The 27262-nt window shown below is 40.8% G+C and overlaps 1 protein-coding gene across 5 annotated transcripts in view; it reads left to right on the top strand.

Moving 5' to 3' along the window:
- The window catches only part of kcnip3a (Kv channel interacting protein 3a, calsenilin), a 59868-nt gene that overhangs the window by 22251 nt on the left and 10355 nt on the right, over positions 1–27262 (top strand). For 2 of the 5 annotated variants that reach the window (XM_060882003.1, XM_060882001.1), the window contains exon 1: positions 17353–17469. The exons of 2 other annotated variants lie outside the window; for them this stretch is intronic. In XM_060882003.1, coding sequence (XP_060737986.1) covers positions 17367–17469 — 103 coding nt within the window. In that variant the 5' untranslated portion in view covers positions 17353–17366. Of the gene's footprint in view, positions 1–17332; positions 17470–27262 lie in introns of those variants that run through there. One more of the 5 variants, XM_060882000.1, reaches the window with a different exon arrangement.

The following is a 27262-nucleotide window of genomic DNA, read 5'->3' as shown; positions in this document are numbered from 1 at the left end:
TGTCTGTCTCTCGCTCTCTCTGTCTCTGTCTCACTCTCTGTCTGTCTCTCTCTCTCTGTCTCCCTCTCTGTCTGTCTCCCTCTCTGTCTGTCTCTCTCTCTCTGTCTCCCTCTCTGTCTGTCTCTCTCTCTCTCTTTCTCTCTGTCAGAAACGAGCAATGGCTCCATCTAGGGCTCAGTAAATGTCAGCACTCATTATCTTTAAAAAACAAGAAGCAAGTGTATGAGTACAAAAGTTTGCACACCCTTTATCATTAAAATAAAGAATTGAATGAATGCACAGACTCTACACTGGCTTTACATTATGACTTGGTCATAACCTACTGAGCTTAGTGTCAGCGACTATATATAAGATAAATATTCTTGATCTCTGTATGAAAAATAAATAGTCAATTTTTTGTTGTCATAACATGTCATAAGTGACATTTTTATGTATAACAGTGTTCTTTGCAGATTTTAAAGAACTTACAGCACTTACAAACTTACAGCACACTTATCTTCCTCTTTCCTTGACGAATTATGCTGTAAGTGCAAGAAAGATACAATATTTTTATTTATTTTACATAAAACTTAATAAACCAGATTAATTTAAACCATGAAGTGTATAATGTCTCTGTGAAAACACTTCACTCCACCTCCATTTCATTACGTTCCGCAACTCCGGCATCACCGTGATGGATATTTCAAAGATATTTTGTGTAAAAAAATAGAAATATTTCACTTCTTCCTAAAGGCTCGGTTGGAGAATTTACCAAAATCTCAGTGTCAGAAAACACATCTGTACGTAATACGATTAAACTTAGACACAAATGTTCACCTGCTGCCTTAAAATCTTTAGTCCACTTAAGTGACATTTGATGCTTTATCAGCTTTAAGTTGTGTTTTTGAAAACGTATGAACATTCATTCATCTTCTACCGCTTATCCGAACTACCTCGGGTCACGGGGAGCCTGTGCCTATCTCAGGCGTCATCAGGCATCGAGGCAGGATACACCCTGGACGGAGTGCCAACCCATCGCAGGGCACACACACACTCTCATTCACTCACACACTCACACACTACGGACAATTTTCCAGAGATGCCAATCAACCTACCATGCATGTCTTTGGACCGGGGGAGGAAACCAGAGTACCCGGAGGAAACCCCCGAGGCACGGGGAGAACATGCAAACTCCACACACAAGGCTTAGGAATCGAGGCGGGAATCGAACCCCCAACATTGGAGGTGTGAGGCGAACGTGCTAACCACTAAGCCACCGTGCCCCTACGTATGAACATGAGTTAGCTAAACAAAGGAAGCTAAACTACAGACGCAGCATTTCTTCGCCGTTTGGATTATATGAGATGAGACAAATTTATCCCTTGAGATGCAGGACATCAAACAATCTGGAAATGGAAATACAATTTTGAATAAGATTTCACTCAGATAATAAGTGCCCTACACGATCAGCTGAAACTGGAGTCGTCTCCCCTTCGTCTCTCTCTCTCTCTCTCTCTCTCTCTCTCTCTCTCTCTCTCTCTCTCTCACCGCTGTGTCTTCTATTTACATTCAAACGTTAATCAGAGAGCGAGAGAGAAAGACATCCGAAGCAGTGCATGGATCTCTTCATAGTCTTGTAAAAGAGATTGAATCGAGGACATTTCTGCACGTTTCCAGATTCTTCCGTCCACTTTATTCTACGGATACGACGCTCGAGGAGATCTCGTGTTTTTAGAAAGTGTAGGATGTTTTTTTTTTAACGTCTGTGTTTGCCATGGATTTAACCGTGATGGAGATCTGTATCGTGTACAAATTCTTCTCGAGGGTGTAAAGTTTGCCCTAAAAGTTTTACAGGAAGAGTAACGTCCAAGTTTGCCGGTGGAGTTGAGCATGGAGGTGTTGATCAGGTGTAAAGATCGGTGTCAGAAGAAGTTGGACAAAATCCTGCGCTGCTTCTTCGGATTCATCAGCGGCACGCTCGTTCAAGGTCAGCACTTTGGTTCCTCGTCTCTCCTGACGGTTCATCTTTTCTTGTTCGTCCCTCTTTCTGGTTTCTTCATAAACTATTAATAACATCTTGGCCAACATGTGAGGAAGAGGTTCTTCATGGTAGATTTGCTTTCCTCCATGTTACATGCTCACGATGCGTCCTGTTCGTCCTTCCGTCGTGCATCGATTCGATGTAAAAGTATCTTTCTGCACCGCAGTCGTGTGTCATCGTGCATGTGTCCTGCTGGACACAAGGTCAGATCTCGTTTCTTGACACTTTTTGTTTATTGTCTTCATGACTTTTGGTTAAGGCGTGATTTCAGAGAAAGGTTTCTTCAGAAAGTTTCTTTGTTTCGAAACGCAGGCATGAGACACATCAGGTTCCACAGTTTCAGGTGTAATTTGTTTCTTAAGCCCTATTCGGACGGGATTCGTTTTACGTGGGTACGTGGGGGTAAAGTAATTATTACCAGAGCTTCTCTGTGATTTTAGTCCCGTCCGAATGTGCCATCTCAGTAATCATTACGGACAATGTCAGTAAAGATTACGCCGACTTTTACCTTCTGTAAAAAGGTCCGGAAAAATGACCTCAGGTAAAACTAATCCCGTCCGAATAGACCCACTGTAAATATGTACAGTAAAATTCCGTCATTTCCTGTTTAAAAGTAGTTTTTGGCGCGTTTTGCAAGCATGGAGGTGCCATGTTGTCTGTTTGCGCACGTGATAACAGGAAGCAACGTCATACGCACATGACGACAAGGAGGTTACTGTGGAGCGTAAAGCGAGTTACCCCTCCCACTTCTGCTAGTTTTACTGAGATGTCTTGTCCCGTGCGAATTGGCCAATTTATATTACAGACGTCCTGAGGTAAAATTGCATTACTCCACGTCCCCACGTAAAACTAATCCCGTCCGAATAGGGCTTTAAAAGCACATTTGACTAATGACACCTTTAATTAAGGGCCCTTGCACCGTTATTAGTCTGGTCACAGAGTCTGGAGTAGTGTAAATATCAGGAGCTTAGAAGGTTCCTTGCCAGACCATCAGAGGGGGGCTGGCAGGTGCTTTCTCATCGCCCACCTTATGCTTCTATGTGGACGGTGCCTCACCCTTTCCTGTCCTATGTTCCCACTATCTCACCTGTTCCTTGTTTACCTTGACTGGTTGCCTTACTGTATATATGCCTGTCTTATTCTCTATGTTTTTGTAAGTCATTGTTCATATCTGTTAATGTTGTTGCTGTTGTCATCACGTGCGAACCGTTAGACGTCGTTACGTCCGGGTTGTGTTTTGTTTGCTACAGTAGGGTTTCCATGCCATAGCTATGTTTAGGTTTTGCTTTGGTTAGGTTAAGTTTGGTTTTTTGTTTTGTTAATAAAACGGCGTACGCACTGGAATCCTGTATCTGGGTCTGATTCGCTATCGTGGGCGTTCAGGCGTATGGCGGAAATCCAGGTTCGGTCCCTGCCATCGGTGGCATCTGTTACAGTAAAGTTCATGCTTTCGTTTAGTTTGGTAATTGTTTTGGTTTATTTTTATGCTGCACTTTATTAAATGAAACAAAAATAAAAAACAAACAAACGAACAAAAAAACAATCACAAGCCAAACGCACCCTCATAAATCTTTTATAGACTTTTATTATCTTTTATTTTAAATCTTTTATCTTTTAAATACATAAATTTATAGACAAACATAAACAAACCAAAATCTGACGATGTGCGAATACGTTTTATATTCTTTTCTAGTTATTTGGTCCAAATCTACAGGACACATCTATTTTCTGCAGGTCTACAGCTCTGTCCTTTGTAGCAGTGGATGACTGCTGAATCGATTTGTGCAGCTGAGTCGATTCCGAGTCATTCGGTTATTTTATATGACGTAGAATTCAATCATGTTTTCACTCCTGTCTGTAGATATTGCAATACAGAAATGCCCCATTTGTTATTATTATTATTATTATTATTATTATTAGAAAAACCCATCATTAAAGGTGGGGTCTTCGATTTTTGAAAGCCAACGTTGACATTTGAAATCACCAAAACAAACACGCCCTTAACCCAAATGGGTCCAACTCCTGTATCGATAGCTCCGCCCACACATACATACGTAACCCAGGCAACTAACGGAAAGAAATGTGTCTTTATCATAGCTGAAGGGAAGAACAATACGCAGTAAAATTGCAATAAAACAATAAAAACAATAAAAATTGCAGATAAACAAACAAGCAAAAATGACACACAAGCATAATCATGTAAAGGACAAAGACATATATTAGTTCTGTGTAACAAAGCAAAACCAACGTTACTCACCTATCGAGAAGGAAAAAAGCGCCTCGGCGTCTTAAGTAAAGTTGGTCACATATTCACAGATTGGAGTTTCCCGAGTCAATAACTCCTGAGCTAAACGCTGTTACTACACAAAACACGGTTGTAGCTGCGTCTCTACATTACTACGATAGAAAAGAGGTGTTATTTGTGTAGTAACAGTGTTTAGCTCAGGAGTTATTGACTCAGGAAACTCCAATCTGTGAATATGTGACCAACTTCCTGCTCCTTCAGTTCTCTCCAGCGCTGGAAAGCTGATCCTATATTAACACGTCCTACTTCTTACCTTATCGTAAGCCTTTCTTCTCTTTATTTCTTTGTTTTTATCCTCCATGTCAATGTTAAAACCGCTTTCTGCTAATGTCACACATGCGCACTGAACACTCTCTCCGCCCACATAGACAAGACACACCCCTTTCTGCTCATTGGCTACACGTTTGTTTTCATTTTTGTTTAGTTTGTGGTCCCGACTCAGTTTTCTGAAGCATTTCTCAAACAACGGAGACCCCACCTTTAATCTGTAGCTTGGTGCCGTATTCAGCGATATTTCTGTGACATAATTTATGATGTCATAAGAGGACATTGTTAGTCCTAACACAGTTATGATGACGTTTAATAGGAGAAGTAATGATGATGATTCTGCATGTAGTGGTGTGAGGTCAGGTATGCGTTAGAGGCAGAAATCACTGCGATTTGAGTGGGAAACCTGTGACGTTTCTCGAGACGCATGTCATCATCCTTCCCTGGTTGCTGCAGTAGGTGATGGCCAACTGATGGCCAACTGATTAACAAACAAGGACAAGAAACTCAAACCGGTCCAATATTCACCACGTTGTGGGACTCACTGGAACTGGCTGGAGACAAAAACGCAGCCAGTTTAAAGGATAAGACGACCAAGTTCTTATTTGCCATGTTTACAGCTCACTTGTTGAATTTTATTCATAAATAACTCAGTCCTTAAGAAAGGCAAAGTCAGAATAAGATCCTCTGATGTCCTTTAGGCTTTAAAAAGGAAAAGACAAGACAATTAACAAATAATTTATTGGCTGGAGAAAGTTGCGATTCGTTTATTGATCTGCCTCTGATTTAAAAAGGCCACTCTTGTTTGGTCTTTTTTTTTTGTTCTCCTGCTTTTTCACCAACATCTATGACTCGAGACAAATTCAGCCACAGGAGACGTGATGCCAGCGTCCCCTGCAGCGGTCACTCAGGTCTCAGGTCAGTCAGGTCTCGAATGACGCCTCGGTGTCTCCCCAGGGACCTTGTCTGGCCACCCCACCCCAACCCACGCCGGCGCCAAGGTGTTCTTTTAATAAAGAGAAGAACACACACGTGTACACACACACACACACACACACACGTTCGCAGAAGAATACGGGTCAAAAATACTTTGGAGAAAATTATAAAATGTAGAATTAAAAATAAAGATTCTTCAAACAAGAGTCGCTCGTCGACTAGAAATGAAAACAAAATCTGTTTCTGTAGTTAAACCAAACTTTTTAATTCTTTTTTATTTTGCTGCAGTTAAATTGTTTTCAGGGGGGCAGTGTGGCTTAGTGGTTAGCACGTTCACCTCACACCTCCAGGGTTGGGGGTTCGATTCCCGCCTCCGCCTTGTGTGTGTGGAGTTTGCATGTTCTCCCCGTGCCTCGGGGGTTTCCTCCGGGTACTCCGGTTTCCTCCCCCGGTCCAAAGACATGCATGGTAGGTTGATTGGCATCTCTGGAAAATTGTCCGTAGTGTGTGATTGTGTGAGTGAATGAGAGTGTGTGTGTGTGCCCTGTGATGGGTTGGCACTCCGTCCAGGGTGTATCCTGCCTTGATGCCCGATGACGCCTGAGATAGGCACAGGCTCCCCGTGACCCGAGGTAGTTCGGATAAGCGGTAGAAGATGAGTGAGTGAGTGAGTGAGTGAGTGAGTGAGTGAGTGAATTGTTTTCATGAACTATCAGGTTTGGTGCATTTTAGACTTAAAGAAATCGATCAGCAGATTAATTGTTTAAAACTGAATGTCACGTGGAACGGCAACGTTTCTCTTCATTGTCATTTACTTTTAAAGCAGCTACTTCAAAGCGAATGACCCTCTGAGAAGGGTAAGAGGTGTGTGTGTGTGTGTGTGTGTGTGGTCTGTTTTAAGTTAAAGGTCATGACCTTTGGTCTTTTGATGTCCAGTTGTCAGGTGGACACACACACACACATCCATCAGCATCTTCATCAAACTATCAAGCTAAGCAGACCCTTTAAAGAGGTTTAGACACGTGTCGCCACACACACACGTACGTATGTGCACAAGCACACACACACGATCAAACATACACATGCACACACACACACGTGCACAAACACACACATACTCGCTCACACACACACGTGCACAAACACTCAAACGCCGGCACAAACATACACGTGCACACACACACACATACACACACATGCCTACGTGAAGGTCTTTCTCTTTTCCATCAGTGTGTCTGTACTTGTGAGTTGGGAGCTTACTACTGTACATCGTGTGTAAATAAATATCGGATCTGCTCAGCGTGGGCGCTTCAGTTCAGTCGGTCAGCTGCACATTATGGGGAGCGTAATCTCCACGCTGTCTTTGGAGGCACGACGCCGCTTCTCTCGCCCCAGCTTCCTGGTCGAGTGTCGGCACGGTATGGCACGCTATCAGCGCTCAGGTAAATGTAGCGCTTGCCAACACACACACACACACACACACATACACATACAAAAACTCACACTTAAATAGCTGGGTGTGTGTGTGTATCTACATGCTGTATAAACTGCTATATAAAAAAAATGTATACATAAATTTTAGATGTTTTTTTAATTCAAATTTATAAACTTCTTTGCTGTGTGTTATAGATAAATAGCACAAATTAAGTGAGCACTAACAAGGCGCTTTTGGAAAATAATAGATAATAATAATAATAAAATACATATTTCAGATATATGCTGTACAGATATAAATAGATCAGAAATATATCATTCATGTATCTATTTAATCCCAAATGGAAAAGCATCAGAACAAGAAAAATGTAAATGTTTATGCAAATATTTATTTGTTTGTTTGTTTGTTTGTTTGTTTATTTATAAACAGAACTTAAATTAGCCGTATGACTTTTATCTTAAATAACTTTTATATTAAGCTGTGACCGGTTAAAGCTTGTTTGCAAAAGACTCGTCACAATATTTTCTGCTCCTTAAAAAAATAAAATAAAAATAAAAATGGCTGCTGAGAAAGTTACTCAAATGAAATCAGCATGAATTATTGTTATATTACATTATATTATCTCTATATATAAATAATTAAAGATATATAGAGATATAATATATCATCTCTATATATCTTTAATTATTTATAACCAGATGAGGAAATAATCTGGCAGATGACTTTTAGCTTTACATGAAACATAGATTTCTTTCTATCTTTTCTTTTTTTTTTTTTTTTTTTTACTTTTAATGCATTCGTTTCCTAATAAAGTGTATATTTCAGTGTAGGAAAAAACAAAACTTTAGTTTTGAACTCTACGCACAGATTTAATTCTCTTTAAGTGTCTGATGTCCCCGGTAGTTTAAATCTGTGTCTCGATGCGTGTCCCGATGTCATCTATACGTTCGTAAACACTCTCGGGATCGGACATGGTTTGACGTCTCATCTGCAGACTCTCATACACTGAACCACGTTGAGTCAGAGCTTGATACACCGAACCAGCGTCAGTCTTTTTCTCCTTACAATCAGCCTAAAATGATTCAAAATATTAACATTTAAAGGTAAACCGGATCACGGCGCATGACTTATGTAGGCTGCGTTTCACTCACGTGTCCTCCGTCTGCGATCGGCTCGTACGGGTCGTCGTTAGGAGACGGTTCCTGTGCTGGAAAGCAGAGGAAAGCCACTTTGTGTTGAGTTGAATTGTGTAACGTGTGTGTGTGTGTGTGTGTGTGTGTGTGTGTGTTTGTGTGTGCACACTTACATGTCACTCTGCAGAAGCAGCAGTACACAATGATAATCACGACTAGTGCTACAATCAAGATGCCTCCACATGCCAGGGGGCCATGAATTATGTACAGCCATCCTGGAGAAGAAAAGCATAGTGACAGCATAGAAAAATGTACTGAATTTTAGTGAATTTAAACCTACACTCACTCATTCATTTTCTACCGCTTATCCGAACTACCTCAGGTCACGGGGAGCCTGTGCCTATCTCAGGGGTCATCGGGCATCAAGGCAGGATACACTCTGGACGGAGTGCCAACCCATCGCAGGGCACACACACACACTCATTCACTCACGCAATCACACACAAACTATGGACAATTTTCCAGAGATGCCAATCAACCTACCATGCATGTCTTTGGACCGGGGGAGGAAACTGGAGTACCTGGAGGAAACCCCCGAGGCACGGGGAGAACATGCAAACTCCACACACACAAGGCGGAGGCGGGAATCGAACCCCCAACCCTGGAGGTGTGAGGCAAACGTGCTAACCACTAAGCCACCGTGCCCCCATTATTCAGTTAGTGAAACTTATTTCTGGAATTTTTTTAAACGTATTTAGTCGAGTCAATTATTTACCCAAAGGCAAAAAAACGGAACGTCCTCCTATTCGTATGGTGTCCGTGTAGACGATCGAACCTCTTTGTCACGTCTCGCTCCGCAGTGGTGTTAATATGAAGCTCGTATGAAAGTAAACACTCAGGACTTTAAGAATTTGTAGAGTTTCATCACTGTTTCTGTTTTTTTTTTTCTAGAATACTAGCGGCAATATTTTTATAGAAAAGTTCCAAAAAAACAAAAACTTTTTAAATACATTTTTTTCCCACGCAAACGTTCAAATGTTTCTATATTTGAAGTAAATGTTGATATCAAACCCATTTCTGCTCTCCGAGATGTCGTTCGTGCTCGTTCGTCTAATAAGCGGCTCAAATTTGAAGTCGTTTATCTTCAACCACTAAAATTCTGGTAGATTCTGGTGAGGCACGTCTCGGACCGAAAGCCATCAGAGTCATTTTAGATCAGACTCACAGACAGAATATCATTCGTTTGTTTATACTGATCCCGTAATTCAGTTTCCGTTCCACCGGGGAAACAGACGTGACGTTTTCAGTTCTATTTTAAGTTAGAATTAGATATTTGGGTTGTGTATTGAAAACGTTAGTAAGTGCCGTGGATTCGGATGATGGTACATTATGCTTTAGTTAGAGTTTTAGTGTACTAAGGAATAGGGGCTATGTGAAATAAAGACCTTTCCATCAAAATTATATAATAATAATAATAATAATAATAATAATAATAATAATAATAATAATAATAATAATAATAATAATAATAAAGAAGTATTCTTACCTGGATAAATCTGGGAGACTTCAGACTTTGTGATTTGTTGTGAAAAGCCTGAGGGACTGATGGTAGGGTATGATGTTGATGATGGTGGTGTTATTGATGATGGGGTTGTTGATGGTGATAGAAGTGGTGATGGAGATGGTGTTGATGATGTTGGTGTTGGTGATGTTAGGTTGAAAAGCACAGTGTAAGAAGCGTTCTGAGGAAACACTGACGAGAGAACAAACAGAAATCTATCACCGACACAGACGTAAACATCGTATTAGGAAAGAAATGTGTTCCGTAAACACACGCTGCATTATCCAGACAAGACAAAATGTCGAGAAGGTCACACGCTGCAACGGCTTTATCTATGGGTCTTGAGCGGTGAAGTATTTACTAAAACGAAGGATTTGATTGTAAAGTCTGCCTTACTTGCTCATGTGATGGTGTTTGCGTCTTCTGCTGCTCTGTAACCTCAACGTTTCTTTTCTCTCCAAAAATGTTTCAGCCCACAATTGAAACTCGTCCTCAGGGTCACAGCTGTCACGATCATGCGAGAAAGTTCTTGCTGTCACTTTTTTTGCTGCCGTGTGAATTAAGTTCTGTGGTTAGCCAGACAAAGCTTTGCGCTGTGAACAGTTTTGGTTCTGTGTCGTGAGAAGAGGACAAAATGCAGTTCATGTTCCATTATTAACTGTTTAGTTAGCAATGAACTATTAAGTAATAAAGGTTATGGAATAATAAAAAAAAAAGCACCTGAGAATTTCTTTATATTCACACATGACAAAATAATTAAATGTGGGAAACATTATTAATTTATTTAATTCATTTATTTACTTAATTACTTTTAATTGACTTTTTTAAGTTTGGCACATCAGGCCATCTCATTTTTGTAGATGAGATCTCATCTCATTAAGTGTAGAAGTCTGAGACAGAAGTGTAGAAGTCTGAGACAGAAGTGTAGAAGTCTGAGACAGACGTCTAGAAGTCTGAGACAGAAGTGTAGAAGTCTGAGACAGAAGTGTAGAGGTCTGAGACAGAAGTGTAGAAGTCTGAGACAGAAGTGTAGAAGTCTGAGACAGAAGTGTAGAAGTCTGAGACAGACGTCTAGAAGTCTGAGACAGAAGTGTAGAAGTCTGAGACAGAAGTGTAGAGGTCTGAGACAGAAGTGTAGAAGTCTGAGACAGAAGTGTAGAAGTCTGAGACAGAAGTGTAGAAGTCTGAGACAGACGTCTAGAAGTCTGAGACAGAAGTGTAGAAGTCTGAGACAGAAGTGTAGAAGTCTGAGACAGAAGTGTAGAAGTCTGAGACAGAAGTGTAGAAGTCTGAGACAGACGTCTAGAAGTCTGAGACAGAAGTGTAGAAGTCTGAGACAGAAGTGTAGAAGTCTGAGACAGAAGTGTAGAAGTCTGAGACAGAAGTGTAGAAGTCTGAGACAGACGTCTAGAAGTCTGAGACAGAAGTGTAGAAGTCTGAGACAGAAGTGTAGAAGTCTGAGACAGAAGTGTAGAAGTCTGAGACAGAAGTGTAGAAGTCTGAGACAGACGTCTAGAAGTCTGAGACAGAAGTGTAGAAGTCTGAGACAGAAGTGTAGAAGTCTGAGACAGAAGTGTAGAAGTCTGAGACAGAAGTGTAGAAGTCTGAGACAGAAGTGTAGAAGTCTGAGACAGGATTGAAGAAGTCTGAGACAGGATTGAAGAAGTCTGACACATAAGTGTGGAAGTCTGATTTTCAGTAGGTCTCAGACATTTAAACACCATTGATTGTCCATAGCATTAAAATGTGTATGCTGGATCAGTATTAAATACACATTATTGGATATTTAAGCTGCAGAGAGATAAGGAAGGGAAAGATAAAGTCAGATATCCACTAGAGGGCATCGAGGAAGCTCTGGAAACACAGAGCAGGAGTTTCCCACTTCAGTGCTCAGAAGGGTACTGTGGCTCAGTGGTTATGGTTCAGTGCTGTGCTTTTGACTGGAAGGTGGAAAGGTGGGGTTCAAATCCCCAAATTCCCAAACTGCTTAATTTTAGTGGAAATAAAAATGTATGTTATTTACACAGTTTTGTCTGTTTATGCAAACAGACAAAAGAGTGAAAACATTCATGGCTCTGTCTTGAATTCTTCATGAACACCAGCATCACACTCAGGTAAGAGGCGTGTCCTAAAGATTAAAGGTGGAAAATCCTTATAAATCATTATTAGCAGACGTTTATAGTTAACAGAGCTGGGAGATGGATTTGATGATAACTCTAATTTAACCACCATAAAGGTTGGAGCATTGTGTAAATAGGTGGAAATGGGGGCAGATTCTATAAAAAGAAAATAACATTTTATTCAGCTCCACCCATTTAATTGCTTTTGCAAATCTTACCTAATGAACCAAGCAGTTTAATGTTCCAAGCAGTTAATTATTATCTTACTGTAATGATTATTATTATACGCACACCTTCACACACACACACACACACACACATTATGGTGCTTGTTTGTTCCCTGTTGATGTCATATATTTGGCTCAGACAGTTGTATTGGTTCATTAGAAAGCCGGTAGACATTAGGGAGAGTGAAGGAAGAGCTGCTTTCTCATCAACTGACTCAGCAAATCCACCAGAGTTTCCAGGTAAAAGATCAGGCCAAGTTTCCCAAAACTGTCAGAGTCTCTTAATGCATTATTGCTTTTCAGGGTGTGTGTGCAACAATATTTGTTCATTTATGTTGTTGTGATATAGCGTGGACATCTGAGGCAGAAATGCGCAGACATCTGAGGCAGAAATGCAGACGTCTAAGACAAAAGTGTAGACGCCTGAAAAAAGTGCAGAGGTCTAAGAAAGAAGCGCAGACATCTGAGACAGAAGTATAGACATCTGAGACAGAAGTGCAGACGTCTGAGGCACAAGTATAGACACCTAAGTTAGAAGTGTAGACGCCTGCAACAGAAGTGCAGAGGTCTGAGATAGAGGTGTATATGTCTGAAACTGAAGTGTAGGCGTCTGAAACGGAAGTGCAGACGTCCGAAAAAAAGTGCAGAGGTCTGAGAAAGAAGTGCAGACGTCTGAGACAGAAGTGTAGACATCTGAGACAGAAGTGCAGACGTATGTGACAGAAGTGCATATGTCTGAGATAGAAGTGTATAAGTCTGAAACCGAAGTGTAGACGTCTGAAACTGAAGTGTAGACGTCTGAAACTGAAGTGTAGACATCTGAGACAGAAGTGCAGACATCTGAGGCACAAGTGTAGACACCTAAGTTAGAAGTGTAGATGCCTGCGACAGAAGTGCATAAGTCTGATATAGAAGTGTATATGTCTGAAAAAAAAGTGCAGAGGTCTGAGAGAGAAGCGAAGACATCTGAGACAGAAGTGTAGACATCTGAGACAGAAGTGCAGACGTATGTGACAGAAGTGCATATGTCTGAGATAGAAGTGTAGACATCTGAGACAGAAGTGCAGACGTCTGAGGCACAAGTGTAGACACCTAAGTTAGAAGTGTAGACGCCTGCGACAGAAGTACATATGTCTGAGATAGAAGTGTATATGTCTGAAACTGAAGTGTAGACGTCTGAAACAGAAGTGTAGACATCTGAGACAGAAGTGCAGACGTCTGAGGCACAAGTGTAGACACCTAAGTTAGAAGTGTAGACGCCTGCGACAGAAGTACATATGTCTGAGATAGAAGTGTATATGTCTGAAACTGAAGTGTAGACGTCTGAGACAGAAGTGCAGACGTATGTGACAGAAGTGCATATGTCTGAGATAGAAGTGTATAAGTCTGAAACTGAAGTGTAGACGTCTGAAACGGAAGTGTAGTCGTCCGAGAAAGAAGTGCAAACGTCTGAGAAAGAAGTGCAGACGTCTGAGAAAGAAGTGCAGACGTCTGAGAAAGAAGTGCAGACATTGAGACAGAAGTGCAGACATCTGAGTCAGAAGTATGAGTCTGAGATAAATGAATATCTCTATATCTTGAACACGAAGAACTATGTGTCAACTTTTCAACATTCTACACTTTTACATTACCGTCCTTGAGCCCTATCGATTAGTAGATGTCCCAGGCTGCACTCGTGGAATATCTTTACAGCTCCTTTTATCTTTATTTTGATATAATTATGAGCTGAGCTTTATGAGTGAGATGGAGATGTTGTATAGGAGATAAAGTGGTGTGTCAGCAGGCGCTTGTCTATGTAGCTGTGTTTAAGAGCTGCTGATGGCCTAATGGTCTTACTGGAACCTGCTCCCACCACTCAGCCCTACTTCCTGCTCGCTGCCAACTTTTCTGTTGACACCAGTCATAAACGTAGAACTTGAAGGAACGCGGTGAAACACTAGCCAGACTGTAATTGTTAGTGTTAGAGCAGCTGATGTGCTGGCGTCCTTCTGGTGTTCCATCAGATCAGGTTTATCTGAGGGAGAGGCGTCTAGTTAATGAGGGGGGACCCTGACGATGAAGCTCAATATGGACAAAATTGATACAGTTGATCTTCTGAGGGCTATTGCTGAGGCAGCTTGAGAGAGAGATTTAGAGAGAGAAACAGAGAGAGACAGAGTGAGAGAGAAAGGGTGATAGGAGGAGAGACAGCTTTTGATTTCACTTTCACTTAAAGCTGCCATTATGGCCGTATTGATCTTTTTATCTAACTGAACTATTAAAGCACTCAAGGCCTCCTCTCTCTCTCTCTTCCTCTCTCTCTCTCTCTCTCTCTCTCTCTCTCTCTCTCTCTCTCTCTCTCTCTCTTTCTCTCTCTTTCCCTCTCTCTCTCTCTCTTTCTCTTCATTGTCTTTCTCGTATTTTTGTCATTTTATCTTTGAGCTCTATCGTCAGGCTTTCAGATGATATTTGACCACACGCTTGTGCTTTCTATGAAAGTTCCATTATTCAGGATAAATCAATTGGTTTTGGAGGACTTTACGTGTTTAACACTTTTGAGTTTGTTTTATCAACATGACAAAAGTATCTGAAACACACACGATAAGAAAAGACAGACTTCGGGTAAGGAATGTCTTGTAAGACTTCACAACAAGGTGAAGAAACATATTGGGGTTAATTCACATTGGGGGTAAGTCACATATGTGCAAGTCACAAGTAAGTCTCAAGTCATGAATGTCAAGTCAAAGTCAAGTCAAGTCTTTTTTTAATATTTGTCAAGCAAGCCTCAAGTCTCAAATTTGCGACTTAAGTCTGACTCGAGTCAAGTCGAGTCCCCCATCTCTGAATCATTTAACTCAAGTCCGAGTCAAGTCTCAAGTCATGAATGTCAAGTAAAAGTCAAGTCAAGTCTTTTTTTAATATTTGTCAAGCAAGCCTCAAGTCTCAAATTTGCGACTTAAGTCTGACTCGAGTCAAGTCGAGTCCCCCATCTCTGAATCATTTAACTCAAGTCCGAGTCAAGTCTCAAGTCATGAATGTCAAGTCAAAGTCAAGTCGAGTCTTTTTTTAATATTTGTCAAGCAAGCCTCAAGTCTCAAATTTGCGACTTAAGTCTGACTCGAGTCAAGTCATATGACTCGAGTCCCCCGTCTCTGCTTACTAAGTCGCCCAAACAGATTTTTGAGCATGATGTGAAAGATAGCGTGAACACGACCAAGTGATGCAACCTTCGGCTTTTAGAGCAAACACAATTGGCTGTATGCCGAGAGAGGGAGGTCCTAACAGATTTTCCTGTTCATAGTTACACTGTTTTTAACTAGTTACCATAAAAGTATAAGATTAATAGTCATCTTTTCTCAGTGCCTGTACTCAGCTTCACCACAAACGAATGACGTATCGGTCTTCCCGGGAATCGGTGCTTGTACAAATTAATTCCTAATACTGTAGCTTCACTAATTGCTACTAAGTGCATGTTTGAAAGGGTTTGTTATCTCCCGATTTAGGATTCTCTTTTAGCGTAAATCTCTTTCTTTCATCTAGCCTGCGGTGTTCATCATGAGTTCAGTCCAGCAGAAGCAGCTGCTGTTTTTAGCGGGATTACTCACTGTCTCAGGTTTTCCCACAGAGCCTGAGTCCTGCAGCATGTTATTCGAGTCGCTGTGATGAAAGACATGAGAGAGAAACAAATGGGGGAGAGGGGGGGGGGCAATCCAGTGGAGGTGAGCGGCTGGACGGATCGAGGTTGGGGGAGAACCAGGGGGAAGGGGAGGGTGTCCCTGGAACCTGATCCCCTCACTCAGGCTCAATTTGGGAATGTGACTTTGTCCTCAAACAGAGTGAAAGAGAGAGAGAGAGAGAGAGAGAGAGAGAGAGAGAGAGAGAGAGAGAGAGAGAGAGAGAGAGTGAGAAAGGTTGTGGTAAGGCCCCAAGGGTTGAGCCTGATTCAGCGAGTCAGTCTGATAGTGCGCTAAGTGGTGTTGCACCACAAAAAAAAAAAGCAAGGGAGGGACAGAAGAAAGGATGGAATGAATGGACAAAAGAGAAGAAGAGGAAAAGCAGCAGAACAGAGGATGGACGTAGAGGTGAGGGGAAAACAGCAACAGGACCAAGAGGTCGACACTGAAGAATTTCCAAAGGAGGCGGGGGAGAAAGAGCATGAAGTACATTACGGGTTGAAATGAGAGACAGAATCCCTGTAACTGCTGACAGGGTCGAAAAGCAAGAGACAAAGAGCGCAACTAACCTGATGGGAGAGCCCATAGGAGGAGGAGGAGGAGGAAGAGGAGAATTCAAGCTATGTTGATCAGTCCTTTATCTCTCCTTTCAGCCCTCATTTTTAAAGTTGTGCAGCAGCCCTAGCAGGAAGGAGGCGTTTATCACGTTTATCCCGCAGCCAGATCTTGAACAAACACTGAAACGGAAGCAACACTGTGGGGAAAAATAATCCAGATCAAACCACGAAGTTCTGAGGACGTCCGTCCGGACACAGCTTTCTTTTACCTAAGTGCTGCATCATCGATGCGAAGATCTCCTTGCTGTGCAATTCTGAGCTTTGCCTGACCATGAGATTAAAAAAATAATAGTCTGATGAAGGACTCGGTACATTTCTGCAGCACTTATCTGTAATTTGGGAAGTTTGTGAATGCTTGGAGTGTGCTATGGGACAGAATGTGGTGTGTTTACATGCTTCATGACTTATATCTGGATTAAAAAGACCACCAGGTAATCAAGTTAACGCTCCACCATGATCCTCCAATCGTATTTAAAACCGACATCTTTAATCACGAACGAAATTTTGAGCCTGATCACACTTGCTTAATGCAGGTCCTTCTCCTCCTTTTTCACTTCTGTAGCTGTTTCTTGAGAAAGTTCTTATTTGAAGCTACGTGTTTTGGAGACCAGTGCTGTTGGATTGCGTATCTGTCAGCAGCGCGGTTAAAAATCCCTCGTCTGTTGTTGACACTTGCAAATAACATCCACGGCACATGATGGCTTTTACACGTCTGGACTGTGTAAAAGCGCAGCAATCCGCGCCTTTATTTATGTGCGCCTGCTCTCTGGAGGAATGACCTAACATGGAAACGCTGACTTCTCCGCTCATCACCGAAGTAAATGAGGTCGGATAGGAGGACGCATCTTTTTTTCCTTTCCTCATGCGCGAGTCTGCTCGGCTGACGTTTTCCCATCGATATCTCACACTTCCTCTGTTTTTCTCTTGTTCAACCAAACAAAACTCCTTTTAAACTGAAGCCGTCTGAGTGCTTCGGCGCTGAGTATCATGGCCCTTGCTGGCACCCATTAGCTCGATTGCTTTCCCTTTCAAAAACCCAAAGCCAAAAAAAGCTTCCCACTCACAAAGAGGGCCCCTAAAATCCTCTCAGTCATGGGCATCCAAGGTATGGAACTGTTTGCCATAGCAGTGGTCATTATTCTCTTCGTGGCCGTCCTTAAGCAGTTTGGCATCCTGGAGCCCATGTCTCTGGAAGGTAAGGAGCACAGCTGGAGCCGTACATCACACGTTAAGGCAGCTGTCGGCTTGATCGAGCGCTGGTGTGTGTGTTTATGACAGCTAGGCACTTGGATAATTTCACATTACACTTTGCAGGTGTGACAGAGGAATTTGTAGTGGCTCAGATGGCAAATAAGGGATGAAATAGAGCCTTTGGCTCACTGTGACAAATGAGATTGTCCTGAAGATTCATAACATGCAGAAATAATGCTCTGTAGTTGTTAATATTTTAATGATGATTATAATAGGTTGGTATTTGATATAGATTTGACTTAATAGTCGTATTTACACTAGGCTGGTGGTCAAAATTGAGAGATGAGCCTTCTGGGGGATGGGCCATTCCGCATCGTTGCGATTTACGCGTCCAGTCAGGTTCCCACCGCGTATATTCTACAAGGTGTGTCTCTCAGGTACGGCAAGGTTACAGCCACACCTTTTCACAACTACTCAAACAACTTGTCATAAGATGCCGGGTTTCACGTTCAACGAAGCGCATCGCGGTGTCATTCATTCATCGTGCATTTAAAAAAAAAAGAAAGTTTAAGATGTTTTTCCGCCAGGGAGAACACGTAAAAAACTTCATGTAGAAACCTAACACTGAAGGTTTCCCTGTCGGAAAGGGTTCCTCTTCTGAAAGCTGAGAACCCTTCACTGTCAAGTGTTTGAATGGTTAATAGTTTAAACATTCTAAAACATTTCTACTGTGAAATGTGTTATACGGTTCTATACCGAACCGTTCAAGGTTCCTTCGAGATATACAGAGATTATTAGAGATTTTTTTTTTTTATTCTAGCCTGGTCAATAATTCTACCCTGCGTCATAACTGGAAGTCTTTTTTTTCTCTAGCTTCTTAATTATCCCGTAATGATCTTAGAGACAAGCGGCAGGTTTAGAGTACAGACGCAGTTATTAACTCTTTTCCCCAGAGACAAAAAAATATATAATTTCCTCCTGTTTTTATTGTGTCCATGTTGAACATTAGGTGTCTTTGTCTTGTCCCGATCCACAGTGGTGGTTACTATGAATCTCATATGTCTCAAAGTAGACACTCAGGACAGTTTTTTTTTGGATGGTTATCATTTCTCATTCTGAAAGCCAACATAGTCCTGACTCATTTTAGATCAGACTCACAGTCAAAACTTTCAAACATTCGTTTGTTTATACTGATTGAAAACGTCCCATAAGTCCATTTCGATTACGTTGGTGAACTGGACCTACAGTGTACTGGTGTGTTATAAGTATTATAAGCTCATTATGAAAAGGATATACCGAAGGGAAAGTAGTAATTATAATATTATAGAAAAGGTTGTGGATAATATACAATACAGAGCGCTAAGATATTACATTTGCATATAAGAGACTCCAGTTCAAAAGTCGGTGTCCGCTAATGTTTCTTGGGGGAAAAAAGAAGCTAAAGCTAAAAGAAAAAAAAAAAAAAGGTCCTTATTTCTAAAATGATTTAGCATGATATAGTGTGACGTATCACTGCAGATCAATTCGGAGGTCTTCTAACTGATCGCCTTTATCATGTGATGATGAAAGTTTTCTATCACCTGATCTGAAGCATGTTAAACTTTGGGTTGGTATATGATTAAAAAAAAATAATTATATCATGATTCTTAAGATACATGGCATGTATCACATAACCTACCAGAGGCTTGCTCACAAACAATACACCTGTATCACATTTAAAAAAGTAAAATATAAATCTAATATAAATATATCAAAATATTTATATAAAAATATATAAAAATATATAAATATATAAAAACTATTAAGAATTTTGCATATGTTTAATGTTTACGCTGCTTTTTGTCAGGACCTTAAAAAAAACAATTAAAATCGCATCAGTCGTCATATCGTCCGGCCTTAGGGGTGCACAAACTTTTGCACTTTCCTGTCAGGGTATTCTATTCGTTCATTTATTTATTTATTTTAGACAGATTTCACAACAACACGCAGATCATTCAGTTACCCGACCCGTGACGAATACAGTGTTGGGTTGTAACCTGTGTTTGTGTCTCTGTGGCTTGCGTTCAGAACACGATGCCTCGCTAATGCTATGCGCTATTCATAGCACTGCGGTGTAGCGCGGACGTGCCGGTCTTAAGAGTTATTAGGGGTTTATTATGTGCTTCCATATTAAATATCACGGTGCATTTAGTCTTATAAAGTATCCACAAGAGTCTCTGAGCCAAGTATCGTTAGCCCGAGCGTCTCCACCCACTTTTCTCAGAGTAGCTTTTCACGTAGCTTTTCGCTTCTCTCTTCCTCGAGCCCAAAAACAAGTCTAGCATTTCTCTTCATCCATTATGCATGTAGTATTGAGTGGGCTTATTTTACTGCCACCTAAATATGGGGTTTCAGAAGGACACTGTCCGTTCCTCAAAATACCCACAAACACTCCCTACACCCACTCCACCCCCCAACACACACCTTCTCTCGTGCACGTTCGCACACGTACACACCGTCCCATCCATAACCACACCCATCAAAACATTTCACGCTCCCCTAAAGCCTTTACATTTCCGATAGTCCGGTCCCTTAGCGGGTATCCACAGCCTGTAATCATCCCAAAAACTATCGACCCATCTGCAGTGTGTTGCTCTTAGGGCTCCCATCTCCCTCCATAATGGTAGCGTGGGTTCTCACGTTTCATACACAAGTGCTCCTGTTGGAATTCTGCTGCAGAAAAGTTTGAGCGTTTTATGAACACACCAATGAATCATCGACTATTTCGTTCTGAGCCGGTGAATAACGATTGTATGGTATAACCTTTATAATAGATTTCCTGTCTATGGTGAAACGTGTGTGTGTGTGTGTGTAATGTGTAATGTGTAAGTAATTTGGTTTCTGAGGTCCCCAGGCGTTCAGCAGGACGTAAAGTGCTGACCGTACCTGGTTTAAAAAAAACAAGGTGAAGTGTATGTATATATATATATATATATATATATATATATATATATATATATATATATATATATATAGAGAGAGAGAGAGAGAGAGAGAGAAAGAGAGAGATAGATATAACAGAAGAATATATATATATATATATATATATATAGAGAGAGAGAGAGAGAGATATATAGAGATAGATATGACAGAAGACTCCAGAGATCATGACCGTGTAAATATGTGGTTTAGAATTAATGTAGAAAGGTTTATTTTGAGTCCTTCATGTAAATACAGCACCATCGCTCTGAGATCCGAGGTCTGACCCTCGTTTCTCTTCTGGACAATATTTATGCTTCACTATCAGCTGAACTAATAAACAAAGAGAAACTTTCCTTTAAGAGGAAAGGCACGATTTATGGGCGTGAATATTTTTTGGACTAAAAACGAACGACACCATGAGGTCCTCCGTGATGAAAGTGATGAAAGTAAAGCTGCGTGCATGTGCAGAATGATTCTGAAATCTAATCGAATGTCCGAACATGATCCTTAAATCATTTAAAAGCTCCAAGTCTCTAACACTCATTAACACTCAGTAGCAAAATGCATGTATGCTTGAAGCTCTCATCAGCCTGACAGAGAAAATGACTGCTAGCCTGACGGCTCAGTGATTTCATCATGGTTTCACGCACGAGATCCAGCTCAGTCCCTGATTTTGTTTGTTTGAGGCTTATTTTTTTAAACCATTCACAAAGTAAACATATAAAAGATATTTTTACTGTTATGTTCTTTTTGGGTTTTCTGGAGATCTTCAGGAAATGCTTGTGTTTTGGAAATACGAATTTCCATTGACTGATGGGACCTGGTTTAAACACATCGTCGTGAGTGTGAGGTGTTGATTTGAGAGGCAGCGGTTTTTAATTGACGGTCCTTTGCTTTACTCGTATGAGATAGGAGATCCATGAGCATCATATATAAGAACTTGATTACCATGACGTCATTGTCCGTTACATCACTGTTGAGCGCACTTTCTGGAGTGTTCCGCTAGAGGGAAGACGTCGCTGTGGATTTGGAATCGTTGCGTCTGATTCATTCTGATTTCATCGTCAGATGATAAGTTTAGAAACGTATAGGCTTATACTTAGATTGGATTTAACACGGAGGCTGTTAACAAGGAAGGATGAAAGACATTTAGAGGAGTTTTGTGCATTTGTGTGTGTGTGTGTGTGTGTGTGTGTGTGTGTAGGGAGGGTCACTCACAGAGATGTTGATGGAACGATCAACCGGTTTCACTTTAATGAAGCCATGAGTAAAATTATGCTAAATTATTTGCCAGTAAAAAAAAATACTTTAAAAATGATTAAAATTTTTTAGATAATACTAATATTTATTATTAATTATATGTTAAGCACGTTCGCCTCACACCTCCAGGGTTGGGGGTTCGATTCCCACCTCCGCCTTGTGTGTGTGGAGTTTGCATGTTCTCCCCGTGCCTCGGGGGTTTCCTCCGCGTACTCCGGTTTCCTCCCCCAGTCCAAAGACATGCATGGTAGGTTGATTGGCATCTCTGGAAAATTGTCCGTAGTGTGTGATTGCGTGAGTGAATGAGAGTGTGTGTGTGCCCAGTGATGGGTTGGCACTCCGTCCAGGGTGTATCCTGCCTTGATGCCCGATGACGCCTGAGATACGCACAGGCTCCCCGTGACCCGAGGTAGTTCGGATAAGCGGTAGAAAATGAGTGAGTGAGTGAATTATATGTTAATAAATGTAATTATATATTAACACGTTAATATATTAGATTTATATATTTATTTTTATTATATTTCTAGTTGTAACTATAATAGTGATGTTTATAATTGGAAATTAAATAAATAATATTTTATACAAATAGATAGATGATGTGAAAGAAAGGGATGTGGTGGCCTAGCGGTTAAGGTATTGGGCAACCAATCGTAAGGTTGTGAGTTCGATTCCTGTGTCCATCAAGCTGCCACTGCTGGGCCCCTGAGCAAGGCCCTTAACCCTCAATTGCTCAGTTGTATAAAAATGAGATAAAATGTAAGTCACTCTGGATAAGGGCATCCGATAAATGCTGTAAATGTGATAGATAGATATTCATGATATTTTTACTGGCTAAGAATTTTTATTTCTTCTTCTTATTATTATTATTTGCATTGTAAAGGAACAATGTTATATTTTTTATCACAGTTTTCTCTCTTTTCTTAAACCGAACATTTCAAAATCTTGTTCTGGGAAAAACATAAACGTTTCTTTTCTTTACTCGCTCATACACACGCTGATCAAATCATCCCTTTTATTCACCTAAATTAACCGATCAATTGTTTCTCAGCCGTTTTCAGACACCGACCCAATTACCAGCTGAAACAAATATGGATATAAAATAAATTTTTACAGAAGCGAAAAAGAAAAAAAAGTCAGAATGTCCTTGACTGTGTTTGTATCGAAGTGGATCGAGAGACGGTCGTCTGTAAACGCATCGCCTTTTTATTTGGACTTTTCCAAACGCTCTTAGTCACGATCCATACCCAGAGTCAATACACAGCTAAACACGCTTAATGGAGACAGATCTATATTCATGACTGACATAAAACACACACACACACGTTTTATCACAAAATTGTAAATAGTGCCTCATAGACATAACAAAGAAGCACACAGCTGCAAATAAAGAGAAATATTTATCAACAAGATGCAGCTGCAGGATAAAACGGTTCAAATTTATGTAAAAAAAATTAGGTTTAGGTCGAGCTGATAAAGATCTATTCTGTTAAGATCCCGTCAGTTTACAGAATATCCTCATCTTTTATTCCAATATAATATCTCAGTTCCTGTACTGGGGGGCACGGTGGCTTAGTGGTTAGCACGTTCTCCTCACACCTCCATGGTCGGGGTTCGATTCCCGCCTCCGCCTTGTGTGTGTGGAGTTTGCATGTTCTCCCCGTGCCTCGGGGGTTTCCTCCGGGTACTCCGGTTTCCTCCCCCGGTCCAAAGACATGCATGGTAGGTTGATTGGCATCTCTGGAAAAATTGTCCGTAGTGTGTGAGTGAATGAGAGTGTGTGTGCCCTGCGATGGGTTGGCACTCCGTCCAGGGTGTATCCTGCCTTGATGCCCGATGACCCCTGAGATAGGCACAGGCTCCCCGTGACCCGAGATAGTTCGGATAAGCGGTAGAAGATGAATGAGTGAGTGAGTGAGTTCCTGTACTAAGAGTAAACGCAAATGCTCTTTGGGTTGTTCTTCTTGGAGAGAGTTTTATAAATCTGGACATAATCGGTTTGAGTTCCAAGTCCAGAGATTATTCAGTGGTTTATACAGTATTTATTTATGCGTTTGTAATAAATCGGTTCTACTACAACACAATTGGTGGGATCTGCGTCAGACATCCTCAGAGGGACATACCAGAGAACCTTTAGTATTTTAGATTCTGGAACCTTCCCTGACAGGCAAGTTGCACGAGGCTACGTCTACGCTAATCCGGATTCATCCACACTGAAGCGTCTGAAAAACCTTAAAGGTGCGGTGCACGATGTTTGAGAAACGCTTCAGAAAACCGAGTCGGTCCGACAAACAAAAAGAAACGTGTAGCCAATGAGCAGAAAGGGGCGTGTCTTGTCCATATGCGGCGGAGAGAGTGTTCAGTGCGCATGTGTGACATTAGCAGAAAGCGATTGAAACACTGACATGGCGGATAAAAACGAAAAGCGAAAAAAGGCTCCAAGTCTTCTGTTTCCAGGTGTTTATCCGCAGCAACGTTACGACCTCTGACTCTAACGTTACCTCTGCCTCGGGTTCTAGGTGTTGAACGTCGTCTTCCGCGTGAAACGGAGCTAAACTTTTCATGGCACAACACACAGTACTACAAAAACACATCTGTATTACCATAGTATTACTCATTGAGTTCATTTATTGATAAAAATATTCCCTCGGCCAGCCGCCCCAGCAGGTTCCGTCATAATAGTTGCCTGGGTTACGTATGTATGTGTTACGACCGTCTAGGGGTCAGTCTCCGAAAAATTAAAGAAGATAAAATACAATTCTTCTTAAATAACTCCCTCTCACAAAAACAATATAATAAAGGTTTCCAAAATAACTGGCGTCGCTCCCCCTACATACCTTGCCACCATGTTTTGGACAAAGGTGTATAATTACAGTAGATCGGCTGGCTAACAAGTCAAAAACAGAGTCTGTAATCAAAAGCCCTATTCGGACGGGACTAGTTTTCCAAACGACGTTTGAGTTAGAATTTTTTTCAGCCGACGTCTGTCATTTCATGTATGGATTCGGACTGGACTAACATCTCTGTGTTTATTACGGAGGTAGGAGTGTCTGTGTTTAACATGTGGGCGTTGCACAAGACCACATGTCCAGGATGCGTGGATTGCGTATGGTGCAGTTGACATGCTGTGAACTATATAAAAGTGCATTTCAGTAATATAATTGAAAAACTGCTATAAGCAATTTATGAAATTTGATCAAATGTATTTTGAAATTAAGTAAATTTACATTTAAGCACTTTAAAATATAAACATCCTAACTTGTTAAGTGTTTAAAAATGTTATACACGTTATAATATTGTTAAAAATAACAAAAACAAATGTAAAAAATCTTTAACATCATATGGTTTTATATAGAACTTCTTATAAACCCACTGGAATATAAACGTTTTTAACTAATTTTCACGTTATGTAATTGACTATAGAAATAGTAAGTACAGAAGTATATAAGTATAGAAATGAAAGTACTCTTACCTGAAACTGATACAGTAGCCAGGCTTATCAATTTACGTGATTTGGCTCTTCTTGTTGATTTCATTTTTTTATTTCTTCGCAGGGTAGCAAAACACATTTACATCCATTATTGGTGTGCAGAAAGCAGAAACTTGAATACCGGTGCGCTAGGGTTAATACGGTAGTTCACGTTGACCAAAACAGACAAGAAAACGGGTTTTGGAAAAAAACATTTTCGGCAATCACAGACATTCGCATTCAGTAGGTAGGTAATTTGCTCTGGAATTTTTACACAGGTCGTGTGAGAAAAAGACAGACATGGCAGATTCGGACGGGATTAAAATCACAAAGTACGTCTGTGAAACTGAAATTTCTCTAACGACCCCCTGTAAAACTAGTCCCGTCTGAATAGGGCTATAGTCGTATATCAGGCATGGGTCAAGCACAAACAAATCATTTGGTTGAAATAATAAACATAAACCAAGAAAAAACAAAATTCACAGGCTCAACACACTAGGAACACAAACTTTCTCACTAGGACAAGACAATCACAAATTACTGGAATGGGTCAAACATACAGAGAATATAACATACATATACACAATACAAACACCGCAACCACAATTGCACGAAAGGCAAAGAGCAAAAAGCAAAGCCACAAAAGCAAAAGCAGGTAAAGCAAAAGCAGCTCTCAATCAGGGATCCAGGCAGTCCTTTTATGTGGAACAGGTGGAGATTATAACCAATCGGAGCCTTTCTCCTATTAACTCTGGAACCGCCTTCCTGAAACACATGACAGGTAGAAGAAACACCAGAGGGCAGCACAGAAATAAAACAAAAGACAGGAGGTCATAACAGGGGCGGAGCTATCAAAACAGGGGAGACAGCCATTTGGGTTAGGGGCGTGTTTGTTTTGATGATTTCAAATGTCAACGTTGACTTTCAAACATCGTGCACCGCACCTTTAAGCTTCGACGTATGTAATTTCTGCCTGGCGTTAATTTACTTATAATAACGTATTGCTTCTTTATTTATAAGAAAAACTGTAATTGACATTAATCTTTAACAAGGCTGTCAAAGCGGAGAGTAAACAAAACAAACGTTGTACAGTGTCACCCACTGAATCGTGTCTGAAACGATCACATGTCCGTGTCACATGACTACAATTGCGTCATTGTTTCCGAAAGCCTCCGTTTTTGCAGGCTACACCAAATGTATCCACTTTGGAGAGTGTTATCAAAAAGCTCCGGTTTCATTGACAGAAGCGCCGTCTCGGTGCGGACGGAGGAACCGAGAGAACCGTACGCACCTTCAAACCAAAACGCATTAGTGTTGGACATAGCCTTAGTGTTCAAGCAGGAAACTCAAGAACTGTAGATTTATCTTACTTTTTAAATGGTTTCCAATTAGAACCTTCTCTAATAAAAAATGCTCAGCAGCAAAATTATGCAAAGAACCTTGAACGATTCCTCAGAGAGAGATTTAATCTACCTTCTAAATTGGGTTCTTCTTAGAAGAACCTAATAATAAACATTCAGTTGCAGGATTCTACAAAGAAACTTTAAGGATTTTCCAAAGGCTTAAACCAGTGAAACTTTAGTATTCTAGATTTGTCTTAGAACCCCCTCTAAAAGGAGACACTCGGTGACAGGGTTCTACAGAGAACCTTGAATGGTTCCTGAGAGAGACGAACCTACAGTAGAGAAACTTTATTGTTTAGCTATGATAGCTAGACACTCAGTATGTATATAGATATAGAACCTTTAAGGTTCCACACAGGGACAAACCTTTAGTGTTTATGTTCTAATTAGAACCTTTCATAACTGGAGAATTTTTGAATCTTTAAGAAATATATTTGAAGGACAAACTGGAGTAAAACTGTTTTTTTATTTTTTATTATTTTTTACTATTCGTTTTTTAAACAGTTAGGTTCTTCCTCGAAGCGTCTCTAAGTAGAGCACTAAAGTTCTAGATAAAATGTTTAAGGGTTCCTTCTGAACCTTCTCTGATAAGGAACATCCTCAGCTGTATGGATCTAGTACCTTTACAGGAACAAAAGCTGAAGAGTTTTTTGGTTTCAGCTCATCTTTTTGGGATAAATAGGTTCTACGTGGAACGTCTAAGGTTA

The sequence above is a fragment of the Tachysurus vachellii genome, chromosome 11 (assembly GCF_030014155.1).
Source record: "Tachysurus vachellii isolate PV-2020 chromosome 11, HZAU_Pvac_v1, whole genome shotgun sequence".
Taxonomy (NCBI): domain Eukaryota; kingdom Metazoa; phylum Chordata; class Actinopteri; order Siluriformes; family Bagridae; genus Tachysurus; species Tachysurus vachellii.
Note: the sequence above shows the minus strand (reverse complement) of the source record. Positions and strands in the feature narration are given on the sequence as shown.